This window comes from Syngnathus leptorhynchus, chromosome 14 (assembly GCF_054491065.1).
Source record: "Syngnathus leptorhynchus isolate UIUO chromosome 14, UIUO_Slep, whole genome shotgun sequence".
In the NCBI taxonomy this organism is placed as follows: domain Eukaryota; kingdom Metazoa; phylum Chordata; class Actinopteri; order Syngnathiformes; family Syngnathidae; genus Syngnathus; species Syngnathus leptorhynchus.
The window spans coordinates 8893796-8912579 of record NC_141208.1 but is presented as its reverse complement, the minus strand read 5'-3'; the positions used below and the strand labels follow the sequence as shown (position 1 = coordinate 8912579).

The 18784-nt window shown below is 42.6% G+C and overlaps 2 protein-coding genes across 7 annotated transcripts; one reads left to right on the top strand and one right to left on the bottom strand.

Annotated features, from left to right (window-relative positions):
- Positions 1 to 2976: 2976 nt before the first annotated feature.
- On the bottom strand, positions 2977 to 11562 carry plvapa (plasmalemma vesicle associated protein a). Of its 4 annotated transcripts, none has more exons than XM_085929450.1 (7): positions 11547 to 11562; positions 6301 to 7727; positions 5830 to 5899; positions 4977 to 5701; positions 3771 to 4887; positions 3622 to 3682; positions 2977 to 3536 (listed from the first exon to the last, which is right to left on the bottom strand). In XM_085929450.1, exons 2-7 carry the CDS (start codon positions 6694 to 6696, stop codon positions 3503 to 3505), a joined length of 2403 nt encoding a protein of 800 aa, XP_085785576.1. In that variant the 5' UTR covers positions 6697 to 7727; positions 11547 to 11562; the 3' UTR covers positions 2977 to 3502. The 4 variants fall into 4 exon arrangements, with proteins under 4 accessions (XP_085785576.1, XP_085785577.1, XP_085785575.1 ...); XM_085929451.1 differs by lacking the exon at positions 11547 to 11562 and having other exon boundaries at positions 6301 to 6519; positions 7558 to 10044; XM_085929453.1 differs by lacking the exon at positions 11547 to 11562 and having other exon boundaries at positions 2978 to 3536; positions 6301 to 6551; positions 7558 to 10044.
- Positions 11563 to 12266: 704 nt separating this feature from the next.
- On the top strand, positions 12267 to 18497 carry nr2f6a (nuclear receptor subfamily 2, group F, member 6a). 3 transcript variants are annotated; one of them, XM_085929464.1, is made up of 7 exons: positions 12267 to 12424; positions 12743 to 12927; positions 13145 to 13806; positions 14336 to 14430; positions 15473 to 15801; positions 15888 to 16134; positions 16264 to 18497. In XM_085929464.1, exons 3-7 carry the CDS (start codon positions 13538 to 13540, stop codon positions 16533 to 16535), a joined length of 1212 nt encoding a protein of 403 aa, XP_085785590.1. In that variant the 5' UTR covers positions 12267 to 12424; positions 12743 to 12927; positions 13145 to 13537; the 3' UTR covers positions 16536 to 18497. The 3 variants fall into 3 exon arrangements, with proteins under 3 accessions (XP_085785590.1, XP_085785591.1, XP_085785589.1); XM_085929465.1 differs by having other exon boundaries at positions 12272 to 12927; positions 15476 to 15801; XM_085929463.1 differs by having other exon boundaries at positions 12272 to 12927.
- Positions 18498 to 18784: the final 287 nt, after the last annotated feature.

Here is an 18784-nt window from a genome sequence, read left to right as displayed (position 1 = left end):
GACATTTTCAATATAATTAATAATTAGTCATGTCCGAAATCAAGTTAACAAAATTTTCTTGTTCGTCCAAAATGGAATTTTTCCATATAGCTGCAATAATCGTCTATATTGGCTGTCCTTCAGGTTTACAAAACATGTCCCCACCAATTTGAGGTGCAGATTTGAATGTCAACGAGTCATAACGGACACTAGAGGACGCCCCACAATAAACCTGAAGGCCAACATAGAGAGGACAGGAACTGCAATTATTTTCAGTCGTGTAGTTCAATTTATCCTCTCGCTATAACACTTAGTCGTCTTTAGTTTTTACAGGTGAACTGGGGCCTATTCCAGCATACTTTTAGAGACAAGCGGGTTATACCCAGTCAATCACAAGGTATACTGAATTATGTATGGAAAAACAAAACCCCACACATACATTCACACCCTAATGGATGCCACTCTATTATAGATAGGAAGTGGATATAGTTGCTCATTTTACAAGGCCTAATTACTGTTGAGGCTGACAGCAAACGCAAGATGATAAAGACTCTGCGGTAACCAGTGCGTCTCTTGGGTTGAGGCGAAGCATCAAAAATTAAATCCCATGCTGTGGCTTTAGCTCCATTACGTGTCATTACAATGCAGATGCCCGCTAATCTTCTGCACATCGGTGCCTATGGGGAAAGCTTCCCAGAAAGTGAAGGATAATCAGTGACACAAATAAACGAGGCAGTGTTTTTACGGATTATACGAGCAATTTTGACAAACATCATAAAGCATAATGTTTTTTGCTATTGGTGGGATGGCCTGTTGTCATTGCTCATTATTATTCATACACATGCCTATGATCATTTAAACTGATGCGTCAATAATAATAATAATTCATTTCTGGATAAATTGCGTGTGAAGGCTAATTGTCTAAATTAAAACTTATGGAATGTTATGGAAGATCAGTGGGCATTAGCTAAATAGTTTAACGTTGAAACGGTATGAATCAGTCTTGAAATGTAGAAATTAGAGAGGAAAAAATGAACGAGTCCAAATATTTGTGGGTCTAGTAATGGGGAGAACGTCACATGCCAACTCCAAGACTGTGGTATTGTTCTTAAAAAAAGGAAGCTATTGGTGGATATTATGTAAAGTATGTAAAAGCAGTAGTCAAGTCAGTCTTTTCCTCAGCATAATTCTTTCGCTGAAAGAGTCAAAGGTCAAGGTCACTGAGTGTGACAGAAGAGGAAGCCCTTAGCTAAGGGTATATACAGTATTTCCCCTCCCAACTCAATGGCTTTACCAGGCTAAGCGGCGGGCCCGAGAGACAGTGCAAACAAATAGGAAATGCAATTAGAAGTCGCAGCAAAGGAGGACATTATCAACCACACACAAAAGAGGTCAAATGTGTCCAACCCCCAGGTGAGGAAGGACATTGTAATCATAAGCAGCCATTCCCTTTCCTGCACCAGGAGGGCCTGGAAGGTGATCGGCCAGGCTGTGACACAATAGACCCTCTCAATGTTCGTCATGTCATGTGTCATTGCTGAGAAGCGACATCCCGTAGGCACAGCGAGAGACTAGTCGAAAACATTTTAGAAACATTTCCGCCCCTTAGACGTGCACATGGCCAAAGTGAAATGCCACAAAAAGTATATCCAGTGTACTGAAATAACGATGACCTCGTGACATTGAATTGTTTTACTTCAAAATGTACTGTCCTGGGATCATGATAGAATGAGGTTAAATTAATTCCAGAACACTATTAAATGTGTTATTGCGGAAAAGGACTGAATACGGAGATGCAGGAAAAAATTTTGAGATGGCGGTGAATCATGTTGGCACACTGTGCAAACATGCTTTCCAGTCAGAATGTCTTGGACAGTGAGATAAAGCAAGTTCCCACTTTTAATATTGTGACATTTGACCCCGGCAGTAAGCTCTTGAGTCTATATGTGGAAAAGAACTGGATATTATACAAAGGAAATCCTTTGGAAGAGCATTCAGTCGCATTCAAGCATTAATTGGCACGACAATATGAGACAATGCACACTGGGATTTAGCGTAGGCTCCAGACATCCTCTCACAGTCAAACAGACAGGATGTTTGTGCGTTCCTATAGTGATGTTTTGCTTGGGTGTACGGTTCATTTTGTCTCTGTGGCTGAAAAAAATCAAATAGAATGGAAATCATTAATATGATTAGATTGTGTGCTGCAAAAGTGATGCTTTGAGTGATAACAGTCAAGTAACAGTAATGATGAAATGCTTTATTAGGAAAGGTAATGAGACTCATTTGATTCGTTAACCCTACAGCATAATTAAAGTTTTTTTTTTTTTTTATGTTTTTAGAAAACAAGAAACAATAAATTCTAATTTAGAGTACAGTCGCTGTGATTACCATGACTTGGATGGCTGTTCAGTTTTGTATAAGACCAAAAAAAAATTTAATTCTACAAAGCGCATTTCTATTTCTATTAATATTGTGACAATAACTCAAAAATGATTTAAGTTTGAATTATGCAATTAAGCTAATGAAATATTGTTTAATATAGTTTACAAATTTTTGGGTGATATTGTGACAGTAAATTAAAAAATAATTGGCAATTATGCTATCAGGCTGACAAAACAACATTATAAGATAGTTTATATCATTTTTACATTATATGTACATTTATAAACTTTTTGTTGGTGTCATTGCAGCTCCCTGAAGAAAAAAACCGAACTACGATGTGGCCCACGGTGAAAAAAAAGGTTTACCACACATGCTCTACTAAACTGTACGCTAGCTTTTATCTCAGTGGTTGTGGAAACCAGATTTAATGCAAATCATTCTGAGTCATTCTTTTTTTTTTAGTTTTACAATATTTTATAATAAAAGGTCTTGACACGCATTAGAGTCAAACATAACTGCCCCTGTGAACACTTGCAATATATTTGGATTTTGTTTATATAGTGGTTTTCCATGTTCTTTTTACAGTCAAGTACAGTGCATTGTTTTCATGGACATTTGTGGAGGTTCCACCCATCTGCCACCACTAGGCTGCTGAATGGTTGGCAGGTAAAAGTAAACATGGTGGATGGATTAATTACAGTGGCAGTAAATCTGCTCTTCAACTCAAGATGGGGCGGAGGGGGCGTAAGTGAGGTGTTTGGAGATCATTGCAACACAATTGGTGACGCACAGAGGGACAAACACTTACTTCCGAGTCGGAATGCAGTAATATCTCAAGTAGATTTGTTTATCAAAAAGAGAGGAGCACAATTGATCAAAGACTTCTGTATTTACATGTTTAAAAATACTACATGAACTTGTTCTCACAGTTGTACAAGATTAAAGATATATATAGTATGATTAAAATAGACTTCACATTCTATATTAAAAAAAAGTGCTTAAGTTTGTCTATCCTTTTAATGTGCTTATTTCTGTATTCAACAGTGTATATCATAAAGCAGATTTATTAATACCATGGTGAACTTGGCGACCTGTGTTGAATTGATAAATCTCTTGCAGTTTTCCTCATCATGATGGATTAACCCATCATTCTGGAAAGCTCTTGTCTCTCTCTGAATGGAAAAAAGGCAGATATTGGATGCAGATTATTATTTTTGTCAACTTCTATCTGCAGCTCTACTCCATGATCATACTCACTCATAGCCATAAAACGGATTGATGATGCGTTGCAGTTCTTGAAGGTGCTGAGCAACGCTGACTGTATGCGCAGAATAGAAAAAAACATTCATCCGTCATTTTCATTGCCAACGCTGTAAGCAATACAGCATTATTTTTTTTTTAATTACCTGATCCACCTCCCAAACCACCAGTCCTCCCCGTTCCAAGTGATGATCCACTTGATGTTCCTCTTCCTATTCCAGTTCCCGGTTTACTTTGTCCTGTGTTACTGTTGCCTAACCCTAATCCAAATAAGGGAAATCCAGAACTGGATGACCCACTTGACCCGAGGCCAGAGGAGCTTTTTAGACTCGAAGTTGGTTTATTATTCATCGAGCCAGTTGAGCCAAGACCAGAAGTGCCCAAACTAGTTGATCCTTGCCTGTTTAATCCTAACCCAGTAGAGCCAAGACTAGAGGAATCTAACGCTGTCGAACCAAATCTATTTAATCCTGACCCAGTTGAGCCAAGGGTTGAGGAGCCCAAACCATTTAATCCAAGTTTATTTAAACCTGACCCAGTTGATCCCAGACTCGAGGAACCTGTCCCAGACGATCCCAATTTGTTTAATCCTAACCCAGTCGACCCAAGGCTCGAAGAGCTCAACCCCGTTGATCCTAATTTGTTTGATCCTGACCCAGTTGATCCAAGACTTGAGGATCCTAACCCTGTTGATCCTAATTTGTTTAATCCTAACCCAGTTGAACCAAGACTAGAGGAACCTAACCCAGTTGAGCCTTGTTTGTTTAATCCTGTCCCAGTTGATCTAGGATTTGAGGAGCCCAAGCCAGATGAACCTAATTTATTCATTCCTGACCCAGTTGAGCCAAGACCTGAGGACCCTAACCCAGTTGATCCCAATTTGTTTAATCCGGATCCAGTTGAACCGAGACTTGATGAGCCTAACCCCGTCGATCCTTGTCTGCTTAATCCTGTCCCAGATGAACCCAGATTTGAAGAGCCCAACCCCGTTGATCCAAATTTGTTTAATCCTGACCCAGTGGACCCGAGACTCGACGAGCCCAACCCTGTCGACCCTTTATTGTTTAATCCTAAACCAGTTGAACCGAGACTGGAGGAGCCCAAACCAGTTGACCCAAATCGGTTTAATCCTGAGCCAGTTGAGCCAAGGCTTGGATTTGAGGAGCCCAACCCAGTCGATCCAAACTTGTTTGAACCAAAACTATCTGACCCTCCCCTCCCAACCTGTCCTACACCAGCTCCCGGCAAACCACCGAATCCACTCTGAAATCAAATGAAAGATATGTCAACTTGGGAAAATCAACCTTAATTAAAAATCAATGACATGGTCACACACCCACATATAAACTCACCTTGGCCATGCAGGACATGTTGAGCCTCCTGAGTTGCTCTGTGAGGAGTTCAACTTCTTTATTTTTGTAGATGACACTGTTTTCAAGGACTTCAATATCGCCGTTCAGTCTACCTTTTTCCAACAGGACCCTCTCATAGTCCTTGTCGTATTTGAGCTGAAGCTTCTCTACGGTTTTTTTGTGCTCTTGGATCATACCTGTGCGGTTTTGACTGCACACGCGGTAGTCATCAGAGCGTCGCATGTTCTCAGCCTTCAAGCGGCTGTTCTCTGACTGGATCTCAGACACCTGACTGCCGACATTATTCAAGTAGCTTTGGAACCTGTCCTCCACCTCTCTAGACAGACTGGTGCAGTTGCTGCGGATCTGCTCCAGATGCTCCCTCTGTTTGTCACAGGTGAGCTGGAAGGCAATGTGAGTTGGGAAGAGAGATTCAATCTTCAGTAGAAAGGCTCTTGAGACATTGGAGACGCCACTCAAGGACTGAACAAAGTCTTGTTTGCATCTTTGTCTGTTGAGCTCAATTTCTTTCAGATGAACTGACTTTTCCCTCCTTAGATGGATGGCCTCTAGGTCAAGATTATCCCTGTCTTTGGCAATCTGTTCCATTTCCATCTTCATTCTCTGTGTTGTTTGTGTAAAATTGGACTCCACAAGTCCAAGTTGCGCATTCAGCCGCTCCATCTGCAACCCACAACTTAGAGTCGCGGGCGCAGATTGCAATTCTTTAAATAAAGCGGAAGACACGTTTTAGCATTTTTTACAGTATATCAGAAGTTGACTTGAATTTGAACATATATTTGATATATTCATTAAATGATTGGGGCTGTTCACGATGAAACGTTGCACTTACGTGTTTGTGGGCAACTGGGTGCTAAACGTGCCTGGTTCTTGCACATCATCAGCTCCATATTCATCTGTTGCTGTTTGTTGGATGGCAAAGAAAAAAACTGATCAGCAAAACAGCAAAAACAATAGACAACATTGATTCAACATGAAATCCTTGTTTGAGAAACCAGAATTTGATCTTATTAAAAGATAAACAACTTGTCTGGAAAAGGTAGCAGAGGTACGTATTTCCAAAACAAGCATTTTCCATATTGTGATTGTGTGTGATAAAATACAAATTAAAAAAAATAAAATAAATAAATAAATAAATAAAATCATAATAATATATAATACAATAATATGATGTGTGATAAAATATATATTTTTGAAAATATTAATTAAAATTTTAACTTAACGCTTACATGGCTACACATTGGGTCCCATTTTGTTATTACCATTAAATTTGCTCATGCTAAAACATCTTAAAGTTACTCACCTGTTTCTTGTCCAGCTCTTGAATAAACATAACAGAGATGTTTGACAAGCGACGAAGTCTCAGTAGGTCCCAGTCATTGCGGGTCTTCTCCGTCACGGTGACATTGAGTAATGTCGTCAGGTTCTTCCTCTGTTGCCTGAGGGCGACGTTCTCGATGGAGAGCCGACTGAAGCTCTCCTCCAGGTCCTGTATGCGTGTTGTTGAAGCGGAGTCCTGCGTCTTACCATAGACCAAGAAGAGAACCAGGCTGACTATAATGAGAGATTGAATCAGCGAGGAAAAAAAGAAGATGATTCTCAAATAATAGCCACAGCTTTTGCCCTTTGACTTATACTGCATCTTCTTCTGGGCCTGCGGGCTGGTCTTGGACACGTGAGAGTAGCCGCTGCTATACATGAGTGCCGGTGGCTCAAACAAGGTCCAAGAGAAAGAAGCACAAGTTCCTCCTAAGCAGGATCTATGAAGACCCTGATTTATATGAGAGCAGCTCTGAGGCTCTGTCCACGTATTTTAGGGCTGGTGCCCGTTTGTCTGACAGAGCGCAAAACACTTCAAAAAGAGAGCAGACGTTTCCTTTGGATGGCGATGAAAACATGAGAATCGATCAGATTGTGGGTGAGATGTAAACACGGGGTTGGAATTTATAAACTGCTTGGCCACACACTTCCCATAATGGGAAGTTAGTTTGACTTTAGACCCCTCCCATCATCTCTCAACCTACTACGCAGGATGGGCCGCCTTTTTTGGGGGATGGCACACGTTTTCTATGCGTACATGCTTTGTGGTTACCAGCTCAGTGGCCTAGAAGTGGAGTGTCCGCCCTGAGACTGGAAAGTTATTGGTTCTAACCCCGGCCAGGTCATACCAAAGACTATAAAAATGGGACCCATTGCCTCCCTGCTTGGCTCTCAGCATTAAAGGTTGGAATTGGAGGGTTAGATCACCAAATGATTCCTGAGCGCGGGACTGCTGCTGCTCACTGCTCCCCTCTCCCCCAGGGGATGGATCAAAATCACATGAGGATGGGTTAAATGCAGAGGACAAATTTCACCACACCCAGATGTGTGAGTGACGATGATCATTGGGACTTTAACATTATATGTTACAAACGCAATGTCGTCAGCCTTTTAATTTGCTTGAATCATATTTGCTTCTAATCTTGAACTTTTTGTTTTTCATGCAATCTGGTATGAACATTTTTACAGAAGACACTGTCAGTTTCAGTTTGTTATCTGTGGATAAAGCCATCCATCTCACCGTGTGAAACATGTCCTCATTTATGTGCCAAAAACATTTTTTATGGGATCATGAACAGTAATTTCCGGCGCACAGCCGCGGGGAGGACAATGGTTCATAATGTGCTCTTTGGAAGGCTCTTTGATGCATCGTGCCTCAAGTCCAACGTGATGACGTTGGTAATCTGCCCTCTGTCTCACAGGATGCGCACACACACACACACACACACACACACACACACACACACACACACACACACACACACACACACACACACACACACACACACACACACACACACACACACACACATTCCAAATGGTAAAGTAAGGGCTTGACAGTAGCAGTCACCACTTTTTTTTCCTGCCAGGCATTGTTGATGTTCCAGACCTCATCTTGACAGGAAGCCGTAATTCATACAGATGTTGATGGCCAAACGTTTCTAATGTCCAAGATTGCAGATATAAAGGCGGCAACAAACGCAGGATATTAGAGAAAATGCAAGACATACGAATTTAAAGAGGTTTGCTTTCATACTGTATAAACATCAAGACAGGAAGAGTGGAGTGGAGCGTTTATTCGTGGTCTTTTCATGGATTGTTGGCTGACAAGGTGTTCTTGCCATCTGTATGTTATTTAAAAAAATAAACATGTGAATTTATTGTGTCGTTTGTCAATACCAATACAAGTCAAACAGAAGTTAATTTGATAAGAACCCAATTGAGTACATTTTTAGATTTCACGTGGAGAGGTGGAATGGAATGTATATACATTTGTAAGTCATACAAAGACTAACAATACATAGCAAACAATATTTGTGTAATGAATAATAAATATATTAAATTATATTATAAATACTAAATAATGATTTATGGACTCAGTGTTTTTCATACTAATAAATACTGATTACGGTGATTATTATGAATTTGAATTTTTTGAATTTTTGTATTCCTTTCAAACAGGCAAACCACAAATAACCAATCAAATGAAGACATATACATCCAAAGGCATAAGCAAGGTGAAAGTCATTAGAACTATGACTCTATACAAACAACAAATACAAACAGAAAACAATCCACTGTACCAAATAGGTAGAGCCTACCTATTTAAAAAGGAATGGGAAGAAGTAAAACTTATGACTTCACAATTGCTTACAATCAAATTTGGGTTATAACAGACGACTCTTATCTTATGGACTGTGGATAAATAGAATTCACTTTCACAGCTACAGTAAAGTATAGGCATATTTGGCTCAATTGTATTGTGTAATTAATTATATTACTGTATGATTCTAATATTGTTAACATATCCGTACTCAGACAAGAACTGTCTGATTGGCTCATGTTTGTTACATGTTATTGATTTGCTTGTCTTTCCACAAAGTCGTCTAGACCAAATTGCGCACCAGAAATGGCAACAATAGCCAAGCAAAAAAAAAAAAAAAGTGGCAAGCAGTCATTGCGGATTGCAGTGCCACTCAGTGGAGCACTGCGACAATTACAGTTGAACAAAATAATCTGCTTAGGCCATATAACACCTAATAAAGATCTTGATTTGTTATTATGAAACAATAGTAAGTAAAAAAAAATCTGGTCAAAACATTTGTTGTTATTATGACAATAGCAATAACAGCTTTCTATCCTTTGCCTGACTTTTATTTGACTTGTAATGACAACAAACAGGCAAGTGTCAGTATGCTGTGAATTAGCTAATGTTTTAACTTGCTCTGAGCTCTGGTTATTCATGTCACAGACACATGCTACAATCAGATGACTGGCGGGAAGAAAGAGCTCTCTGTACTTTGCACGATGGGGACACGAGCTAAGAGTGCACGACGAGTCGTTAATACTCCTCCTGCCTCTGTGTTGACTCACAAATAAACAACACAGCGCTAAATAGGCAAAGTGGCGACAGAGAGAGTGGGGACATTTTGCTACCTTGTATGACATCTTGTTTTCGGTTTATTAAGGTGGCTGGCGCTGATAGCTGATAACGTTCTTTAGAAGCGGCTTTAAAGACAAAACGTTAAACAGTTAGTCTCCCGCTTCTAACGCTAGCAGATGTTTTCCCTTTGACCTGCACAAAAGGCTTCTGTTTTGGTTTCCAGGGTCACCCTTTCTGCAAAGGTCACAGGTCTCCCTGGTCTCAGGGAGAAGCTGTCACGACAAGTCTAAACAGTGACGGCCATCGGGGCGTAATGAGAACGGCGTCCTTATGAGAAGGGATGGACTGCGCAGACGCTTGGTGATTACTTTAGCTTAAGACCTACTTTCCATATGTTGGTGTGGTTAAAGCGACGCTGCTCACGCCCTGAGATTGAATTACACGAGTGGATGCTTAAGGGAAGAGAGCTGGCCTAACTTAACATTCAGTCATGTGGTGGGTGGGTGTGGGGGACGGACCTCTATACAGACCTTAAAGGTTAACGCAAATGTTAAGTGAATCAATAGCTGACTTGAGAAGGGCTCGGCCTGCCCCGAAATGTCACATGATGAGGTTAAATGTCCAACAAGTTTGTCGCTCTGAGCTATCACATCACCCCCCCCCCCCCCCCCCCCCCACCCTCATAAGAAACACTTGAATGGAGTCCTGTTATTGGCATAAAGATAGAAATGTAAAAATACTACTGAGGGACCACTGTTGTGGCAATCATAAACGAACACACATGATAATACGAGTCAAAGTGCTCGACAGTTTATAAGAAAAATAAAATCACAAAAAAATGACCCGATGCAGTATGCGGCTTTAAAAAGTTTAAACTGCAGCTGTCGGTGTGCCATTCTATGCACGTGTTGACTCAACATGCACGTCGACAGAAATATTTTGCTTCCTCAACACGAGTAGCGGGTTGGTTCAAAGGTCATGTCACTTCTGCCCCCTTCGGTATCCATCACACCCCCACTGGAAGGGAAATGACAGACACGCGAGAGACTTTACTCACTAAAAGTGCTCCACATTTGATGGCTCAGAAATGTTAAAAATATATACTATTTGTTCAGGGCTTTGTATTTAAAAACAGATTATGCCTTTCTTAAAGTGTCATTCTTAAAACTGAGTTGGTTGTTTTTGCTATAGCTCTTACAGTTTCTATTTTCTCATACCACTGTCTATTAGGTGTGAGGATTTTTTGGGGGGTGAGAGTCTTTTTTTGGAAAAAAAACTCTGTATTTAATCTTATCTATGTAATGTACAATTTAATTTCTTTTTCAAATCTTTAATTTATTTACTCACATGATGGATGTCTGCATTCATTCAAATCTATTTACTTGCACTTAATGGCATACTATCCATTTGTCAAGTCAGTTTTTAATGCGTAAGCATGGGAAAATATTAGGGTTATATCAAAAAAGTAAAAGAAATAACAGTACAACATCATTCACTTGACTTCACCTTGAACGTTAACATTATTGTGAAAATAGCACAAAATTAGCAAGGATGTTGCAGGATACACCTTTATATGTACACAAACTGTGCAGCAACACATTAAGAAAGAACAACAAAACTGGTATATTCTCCTATTCTGGTAAAAACAAGTTATATCGCTGCAACAAATCTTTGTATTATCTGCATGTGAGCACCACACTGCCCCCTGAAGGCAAGTTTAGTTTAGCACATCCCACAACAGAAGAGACACGCGGGGCAAACAGTGGCATAATTAAGGGGACTTTTATTCAAATTAACACACAATATCTCCTCCCCCTACCCCTCTGAGGACCTATTAGCTACACAAAGGGCTTGGACAATGCTTCTCTGTGACACCCCCACACACACACATTGTGGTCTCCAAGGGGCTAGCTTGGTTTTGTTTTAGGAATGCCATAAAGGTGTTTGTGGGGAGGGAGGCAGAATGACTTCAAGTCTTTCATCACATATGAAGATAAGACAACAGGTTGCATTATCATCTGTCTTCCACAGTGCTTTCATAGGTGACGCCCCCCCCCCCCCCCACACACACACACACATACAGAAACAAAGACCATGATCAGTGCATTTACAAGCAGATTCATTACTTATCTCTTATCCGGGCTTGTTCTGGGTGCTCTCCTCCTCTTTATCTGCGTGTGACCTCTGGCTTTTGACCGGAGCCAGGGTGCCAAAGTCCGTTTGACCTCTCGCTGTGTGCTCGGCGATGAGCCTGAGAAATGAGCAACGACCATAAAATGTTAACCTTTTATCGGCAGTACAAAAAGGCATCCATATACACAAGAATTAGGAAGCTGGCTGGAAGGCTTGAGCATTTCCATAAAATAGGGAAACAAAGTTGATATTTTAGCCATTAGGCTGACAGTGAAGCTTTGTGTCAGACAAAAGGCCAGCTTGCTTGTATTTGTTGCAGGGAGTAATCTGGTATTGTGTGGGATGTGTGTGTGTGCGTGTGTTTGGAGGCCTTGGGGTCATGCTCTTTGCATCCCAGCAGAGAAATCCTCCACATTCTTCGTCTGTGTGTGTGTTGCCTCACACAGCCCACTCTTTTTGCTCTTTGACTCCAATGGCCATATAAGGCAGCCGGCACCATGGCAACCACAGGGCTTGAATAGTAGTGTCAAATCCCTCAGAACACACACGCGCGCACACACACACACACACACACACACACACACACACACACACACACACACACACACACACACACACACACACACACACACACACACACACACACACACACACACACCCCTCCCCCTCTGCACACACTCCAGCGCCCTCCTTCCCTCCCTTTGCCTCTCTCTCACTTGCTTTGCTTTATCGGTCTTGTGCCAAACACACAAATAGGCTAGAAAACAGGAGGAGGGTAAAATGCAAACGTAGACAGCGATCCGACTTGTCTGTAGCTTTGGATTTTCTCTTGAATACTAACTGGATGTGCGGATGCCCGGAAAGAGAGAAAGTAAGCGGCACCCTTGCTTGCCTCCCCCACCTCTTGCCACAGGGGAAGGCGCACACACACACACACATATCCACACACAGATGAAAAGCAGCAGCTAGGCCGCACATCATTAGTTCTTGGTGGCCAAGCACCAACAAAAGGCTTGCAAACGAGAAGCTTGGAGCACAGCTAAGGCTTCTGGGAAGGAGGAAGCAAAGGAAAGGACAGCACTTCCTTGTGTTGAGCACACATTGCCCCGTGTGTATGTGTGTGTGTGTGTATTTTGGAGGTCAACTTGACAGTCCAGACGTGTTTTTTTTTTCTTCCCCCCCCATGGAGCCTTGAAGCAAAGCCTGCAGCTATAGGAGCAAATGACGTGGAATAGCTTCACTTTGTGGGTCACGATGGTGCCGCTGAGAGGATTACGGCAGAATAGGAAAGCTGCACTCGCTCTCTGGATGGAGGACAGGACGATCTAACGGGAGAGGATTTATAGCGACGGACATATTCATGTTCAATCGGAGGTAAGCGGTGAATGATTTATATAAGGAGGACAGCAGTACGGGGAAGAAGGAATTCAACGCCTGTCCTGTACTCAAGCCCCATTTCAGCCATTACCTAGAAAAACGGAGCTATCCATATCTGTGTCTCTGTATATGTTTGTGTTTATCATTTATTTATTATTTATCATTTCATTTATCACCTCATGTCATTTACAAGAGCTTTCCCATCTCTCCACAGTCGCTAGTAGACTCATTGTTTACAGTGAAGAGGATCCCTCATCCGGATTAGACGCCAACAGAATCAGCCTTCGGGGTTAGACAAGAGGACAAGACATTGACATTTAGAAGAAGAGACAATTAGAGTAAAGCTAAAAATTGAAAAGTTACACCACTCGGACTATTTCCAGGTCATAGTGCAGTGGGAGGAGACCGCTCTTGTTTTTTCCTGCCAAACACCCCCCCCCCCCCATCTCTCTCATTACTATCTCCCTTCAAAACCTGTGGATATTTTTCGTTCGGTTTTTTTGTGATAAAGCTTCCAAAGAAGCGTCTGCTGATATTCATGTTACCTTGACGATTCTTGGCTGCCTGACTGTGGCGTGCTCTTCCTCGGTGGTTCGGTAACCAAGCGATGGCCATGGTGAGTGGGGGCTGGGGAGATCCCAATGGCGGCACCAACGGACTGGGGGAAAAGGGCTACCTGAAGCGGGAGGATGAAGACGGCTCTCCCCAGGCGGGTGGCAGCGACTTGGAGGCCGGGGAGGACGACAAGGCTTGCGTTTTGGACTGTGTGGTGTGCGGTGACAAGTCGAGTGGGAAACATTACGGCGTGTTCACCTGTGAAGGCTGTAAAAGCTTCTTCAAGAGAAGTGTACGACGTAACCTCAGCTACACGTGCAGGTGAGAGCGGCATGACGGCAAATGTGTGCTGTCTGGCAACGAGCCTACATTTTTGTAGTTCCTTTAAACATTTGGAAATCTCGCTAAATCACGTAAGCAAAAGTGTATTTCTCTGTCGGTTAATTTGTTGTCATGCTGTAGATTACGGGTGTTTAATGAGCTCCTATTACATACACAGTACACAACAAATTGATGGATACCTAGTTTTGGAATAAAAAGTCAAGAACAATAGTTTGGTCAACAATTGTTCATATAACTGTGATAATGTAATAACATAATTTAAGCATCAGTGCATTGCATTTCCTGAGCACACACTGTATTTGAACAATAATTTGTTTCCTAAATGTTTTATAATATTTCTGATGGAGTGATAATGTTTAACTACTAGTTAATTTTAAAAATACATCTAAAAATGAGTGCAATGAAGGGAATTAAAAAAAAAAAAAGTTTTATACTTTCTCAATACCTGGGGGAAGATTTCACAAAAGTACTTGATGGCCCATCTTCACCAACAACTATTCATTTTCAGGTCTAATAGAGAGTGTCAGATTGACCAGCACCACCGCAACCAGTGCCAATACTGTCGTCTCAAGAAATGTTTCAGAGTGGGCATGCGCAAAGAAGGTAACTCTTTTTTCCTAATATGACACCATATGGGTTCTTTCACTTCAAAGTTTGATTGCCAGTTAGATACTGCAGTCCTGTTTGAATTTTTTTGCTTCTGACACCCTATTTTAGATCTGTTAACTATATATGCATGTTCAGTCGATGCCATGTACTAGCAGCCTTAATCTAGTTTGTGTCACAGTGACAGAGATAAATGCATTGCTAAGACACTCAAGATCCTCAGCCTTAAGCCAGTAAATGAAGCTGGACTAACCCTTTAGGCGCAATCCAATAAGGTAATTCACTCCAATTGGCGACACTCAATTAACACGCTGTTGGAGGTGCTTGTATTAGAAACCGTTTATATGTAGTTTCGTTCAATACTTTTATTCATTTTTCAAAACTATAGATTGTTTGGTTTGGATTGGGGGGTGGTTTTTATTGTTAGTTTTGCGACTAATTCAAATCAAATTACCGTGCCTAGGACATAATGAGTGTCAACAAAGTCGGACATAGTCAGAGTGGCTAGTATATGACATGTCTGTGTTGTTTACCTCCCATCGAACAGAAAAAGAACATAAAACAAGTTAATGAGACACATTATTGCTCCCCGTGGAGAAATTATCTTTGCCTGGGTGCGTCCATCGGGAGGTCGGAGTTCAGGGTCAGCCAGAGAGTAGCATTCCTGTGGCTGATAGGGATTCAGCTTGTTGCTTTGTGCACAGCTGTAACATGGTCACGGTGCAAGCATCGTATCGTTCTCTTGATCACGCTTATCGAGCAGTGGTAAAAGGAAGAATACTCGCATTTAGGAGGTTTAATTTGCATCTCTTTCTGTTGAAGAAAAGCCGACTAATCGTTTAAATCCGGTCTGCCTATAATCTGACATGTACCGATGGTTGAACCCAGTTTTAACTTTTTTTTTTTTTTCTGTTTTCCTTCCCAAATCTACCCTCCTCCCCATCCTCTTCATCTTTATCTGCCCAACTCTTATTTTTCTATCCGTGAACCTTCCTCTCCTGATGTCCCCTTCCCCCTTGGTCCCCCAACCAAACTACAGCAGTTCAACGCGGCCGCATCCCACCGCAGCCTAGTCTCAGCCCGACCCTCACACCTATAGGTGGCACCAGCGGCCTGGGAGGCAACGAATTCTACAATAACAACAACGGAGGGAGCGGCGGTCAGCCGGTTTCCGAGCTCATCTCGCAGCTGTTGAGGGCCGAGCCGTACCCCAACAGCCGCTACGGGCACCAGTACAACCAGCAGGCTGGTCCCGATAATTCCATGGGGATTGATAACATCTGCGAACTTGCCGCCCGGCTTCTCTTCAGCACAGTAGAATGGGCCAGAAATATTCCTTATTTCCCTGAGCTGCCAGTGTCTGATCAGGTTAGTAAGAGGTCTATTAATAACAAGATCTTTTACTAGATGGCAGATGGTACAAATCCACACAGTAAAACCTTTTGTGACTCCAGGTGGCCCTGCTAAGGCTGAGCTGGAGCGAGCTGTTTATCCTCAATGCGGCCCAGTCGGCCTTGCCGCTCCACATGGCGCCCTTGTTGGCTGCGGCGGGCTTCCACTCGTCACCCATGTCGGCGGAGCGCGTGGTATCCTTCATGGACCAGGTGAGGGTGTTCCAGGACCAGGTGGACAAACTGACCCGACTGCAGGTGGACTCCGCAGAGTACAGCTGTCTCAAGGCCATCGCGCTGTTCTCACCAGGTGACAGCTCTTTTTCATTCATGCCAAATGAACTGCAGCGCCACGTAATCACCTGCCCCCTACTGGATGATCGTAGTCAGGTCAAATAGCAAGCCTGGTAACTTCCTGCTCCCTCTCTTTTTCCACTAGATGCCTGCGGTCTGACAGATGCAGTCCACGTGGAGTCTCTCCAGGAGAAGGCTCAGGTAGCTCTGACAGAGTACGAGAGGATGCAGTACCCGAGTCAACCTCAGCGCTTTGGCCGCCTTCTCCTTCGCCTCCCCGCTCTACGCGCCGTACCCGCCAGCCTCATCTCCCAACTCTTTTTCATGCGCCTGGTGGGGAAGACCCCCATTGAGACGCTCATCCGAGACATGCAGCTCTCCGGAAGCTCCATCAGCTGGCCCTATGTGCCTCTGTGATTGGAATTATTTTTCCAACTGTGATCCATTATGTTGGCGTTGCTGGGAATTTGACAATGCAGCATCCTCGATAAGGATGGTACTGATGGACAGAGCACACGGTTCTCTGGCGGGGTCTTGCCGTTGGAAGACTTGGAAGTCATTTGGGCGGTGGGTGTGAAACGGTTCACGCTGAGCAAAATGAAGTAAAACCAAGGAAAATTCACCAAAGTTCATCCTCGGATCAATGCACAAAAACAGAGAAGAACACTATCATGGTCTCTTGTGTCTGCTTGAACGTTAGCTGGTCAATGATTTGTTCCCAGCAGTGACAAGAGACCGATACCTCATTTGACATCAGGATGCTTTCATCTGATATTTAAAAAAAAAAAAACAACAACTCTGTAAATGTTCCACACCAGAAACCGCCTTCTTTTTTGACAACCGCTTTGTTATTAGGTCTAGGACTCGTACAAGCATCCAAAACATTCATCTTTGTTGCTTCTTTTCCAGAATGCACATATTCAACATCGGAACAAGCTTTGTCTGAAAGAGAAATCGTTGTAACCATTATCTTAATGCGTGTCAATAATAAGTTCATAACAAACACTACGAGCCCTATTTTCATGCCCATCTAGTGCCAAGCGTAGACTTAACTGTTTTGGGATTGTCCTAGACTCGCACAGGCAGAAGAGGGCGTTTGCGCTGTTGTGGAAGAGCACACAGCCTCTTGACCAATAGAATCATCCATCCATCCATTTTCTGAACCGCTTTGTCCCCACGGGGGTCGCGGGCGTGTTGGAGCCTATCCCAGCCGTCATCGGGCAGTAGGCGGGGGACACCCTGAACCGGTTGCCAGCCAATCGCAGGGCACACAGAGACGAACAACCATCCGCACTCGCACCTAAGGACAATTTAGAGTCTTCAATCGGACTACCAAGCATGTTTTGGGGATGTGGGAGGAAACCGGAGTGCCCGGAGAAAACCCACGCGGGCTCGGGGAGAACATGCAAACTCCACACAGGGAGGGCCGGAGGTGGAATCGAACCCGCACCCTCCTAACTGTGAGGCGGACGTGCTACCCAGTGCACCACCGAGCCGCCTCCCAATAGAATAACTGAAGCAGAAATTGACTCACTAGGGTCCGTTCATGAGATTAGGGCACCCGAGGAAAGTATATTTATATACTGAAAGATCTCCCCATACGAAAGATTTTGTCAGCCATGTCTGTGATGTGGTCAATTGGAGACTACCTTATACCCCCAGTCGTGCATCTGTATGGGACCCCACCAAGGGTGAGAAACTATTTTATGAAAGCTTATAATTTGTTCAGTTAATTGATTTCTCAAGGGATTGTTCCACGCTGTTATATTCATAAAATGCAATGACATCCACCACAAACGCTCACTGAGCTCAGAATCCGTCTGCCTGCACCTCAGTCAAATCCACCAAAGTTTCATTAGACCACCTTCACCACAACTTTGACCTACTTTTAGCTAGACTAAAATTTGGTCACCAAATTGCCAGATGTGCCGGGGGCGTGCAATAGAATACGCCAGAATGCCTATGAAGGCATAGTGCAGTCTACCAAATTGAAAAGCACGCAAAACTAGACTTGTCCCATCAGGAAAATAAAGATGCGCCCGTTTTTACGCCGGGCACATGGGCACCAGTCTACGAAAAATAGAGCTCAATGGGTTTACATGTTGGAGCTTTGTGTGTGTAAATATATGGAAGCCAACTTTGATTTCCGTTTGCATGTTCTGTTTTGGAGCGCTTCTCAGTTGTATCATCCTTTGTGTATGTAATTCCTTTAAATATCAGTGTTGCTTTCTCTGTTTGCTCCTCGTTGTGTTTCTGTGTTTACATAAATACCTCTCTCTAAAGATCCACGTTATCACTAAAGACTGAGTGCTGTTGTACTTTGTACATGATGTGAGGTGACTGAGGATTTAAAATAAAAAAAAAATAAAAAAAAAAAATGCACAAGATTTCCAATACCAAAATGTCACATGTCCACCACTTGGTGGGCTAAAGAAGGCCCCTGATTCAGCAGCAGAACTTACCTCACGCTAGTAGTTTTGAGACGCTTTGTTGTTGTAACGAATATCAAATATTTTAGAAGAAAGAATACAAAGGGAGCGTAATCCTTTGGCTTCTTGTTTTGATTCTAAAAGTGATCTGGATGTGCTTATTTTAGTCAAGTCACACACCCATGTCATTCATGAAGGTTAGCTCGACAGTACAATTAACGGTTTCTCTTGTTTTTG

Coding starts and splice junctions, on each gene's coding strand:
- plvapa (XM_085929450.1), bottom strand. CDS start 6,696: ATGTATAGCAGCGGCTACTCTCACGTGTCCAAGACCAGCCCGCAGGCC. Junction 5,900..6,300: donor AAGAGCTGGACAAGAAACAG/GTGAGTAACTTT, acceptor TCCAACAAACAG/CAACAGATGAATATGGAGCT. Junction 3,683..3,770: donor TGGTTTGGGAGGTGGATCAG/GTAATTAAAAAA, acceptor CTGCGCATACAG/TCAGCGTTGCTCAGCACCTT.
- nr2f6a (XM_085929464.1), top strand. CDS start 13,538: ATGGCCATGGTGAGTGGGGGCTGGGGAGATCCCAATGGCGGCACCAAC. Junction 13,807..14,335: donor AACCTCAGCTACACGTGCAG/GTGAGAGCGGCA, acceptor ATTCATTTTCAG/GTCTAATAGAGAGTGTCAGA. Junction 14,431..15,472: donor AGTGGGCATGCGCAAAGAAG/GTAACTCTTTTT, acceptor ACCAAACTACAG/CAGTTCAACGCGGCCGCATC.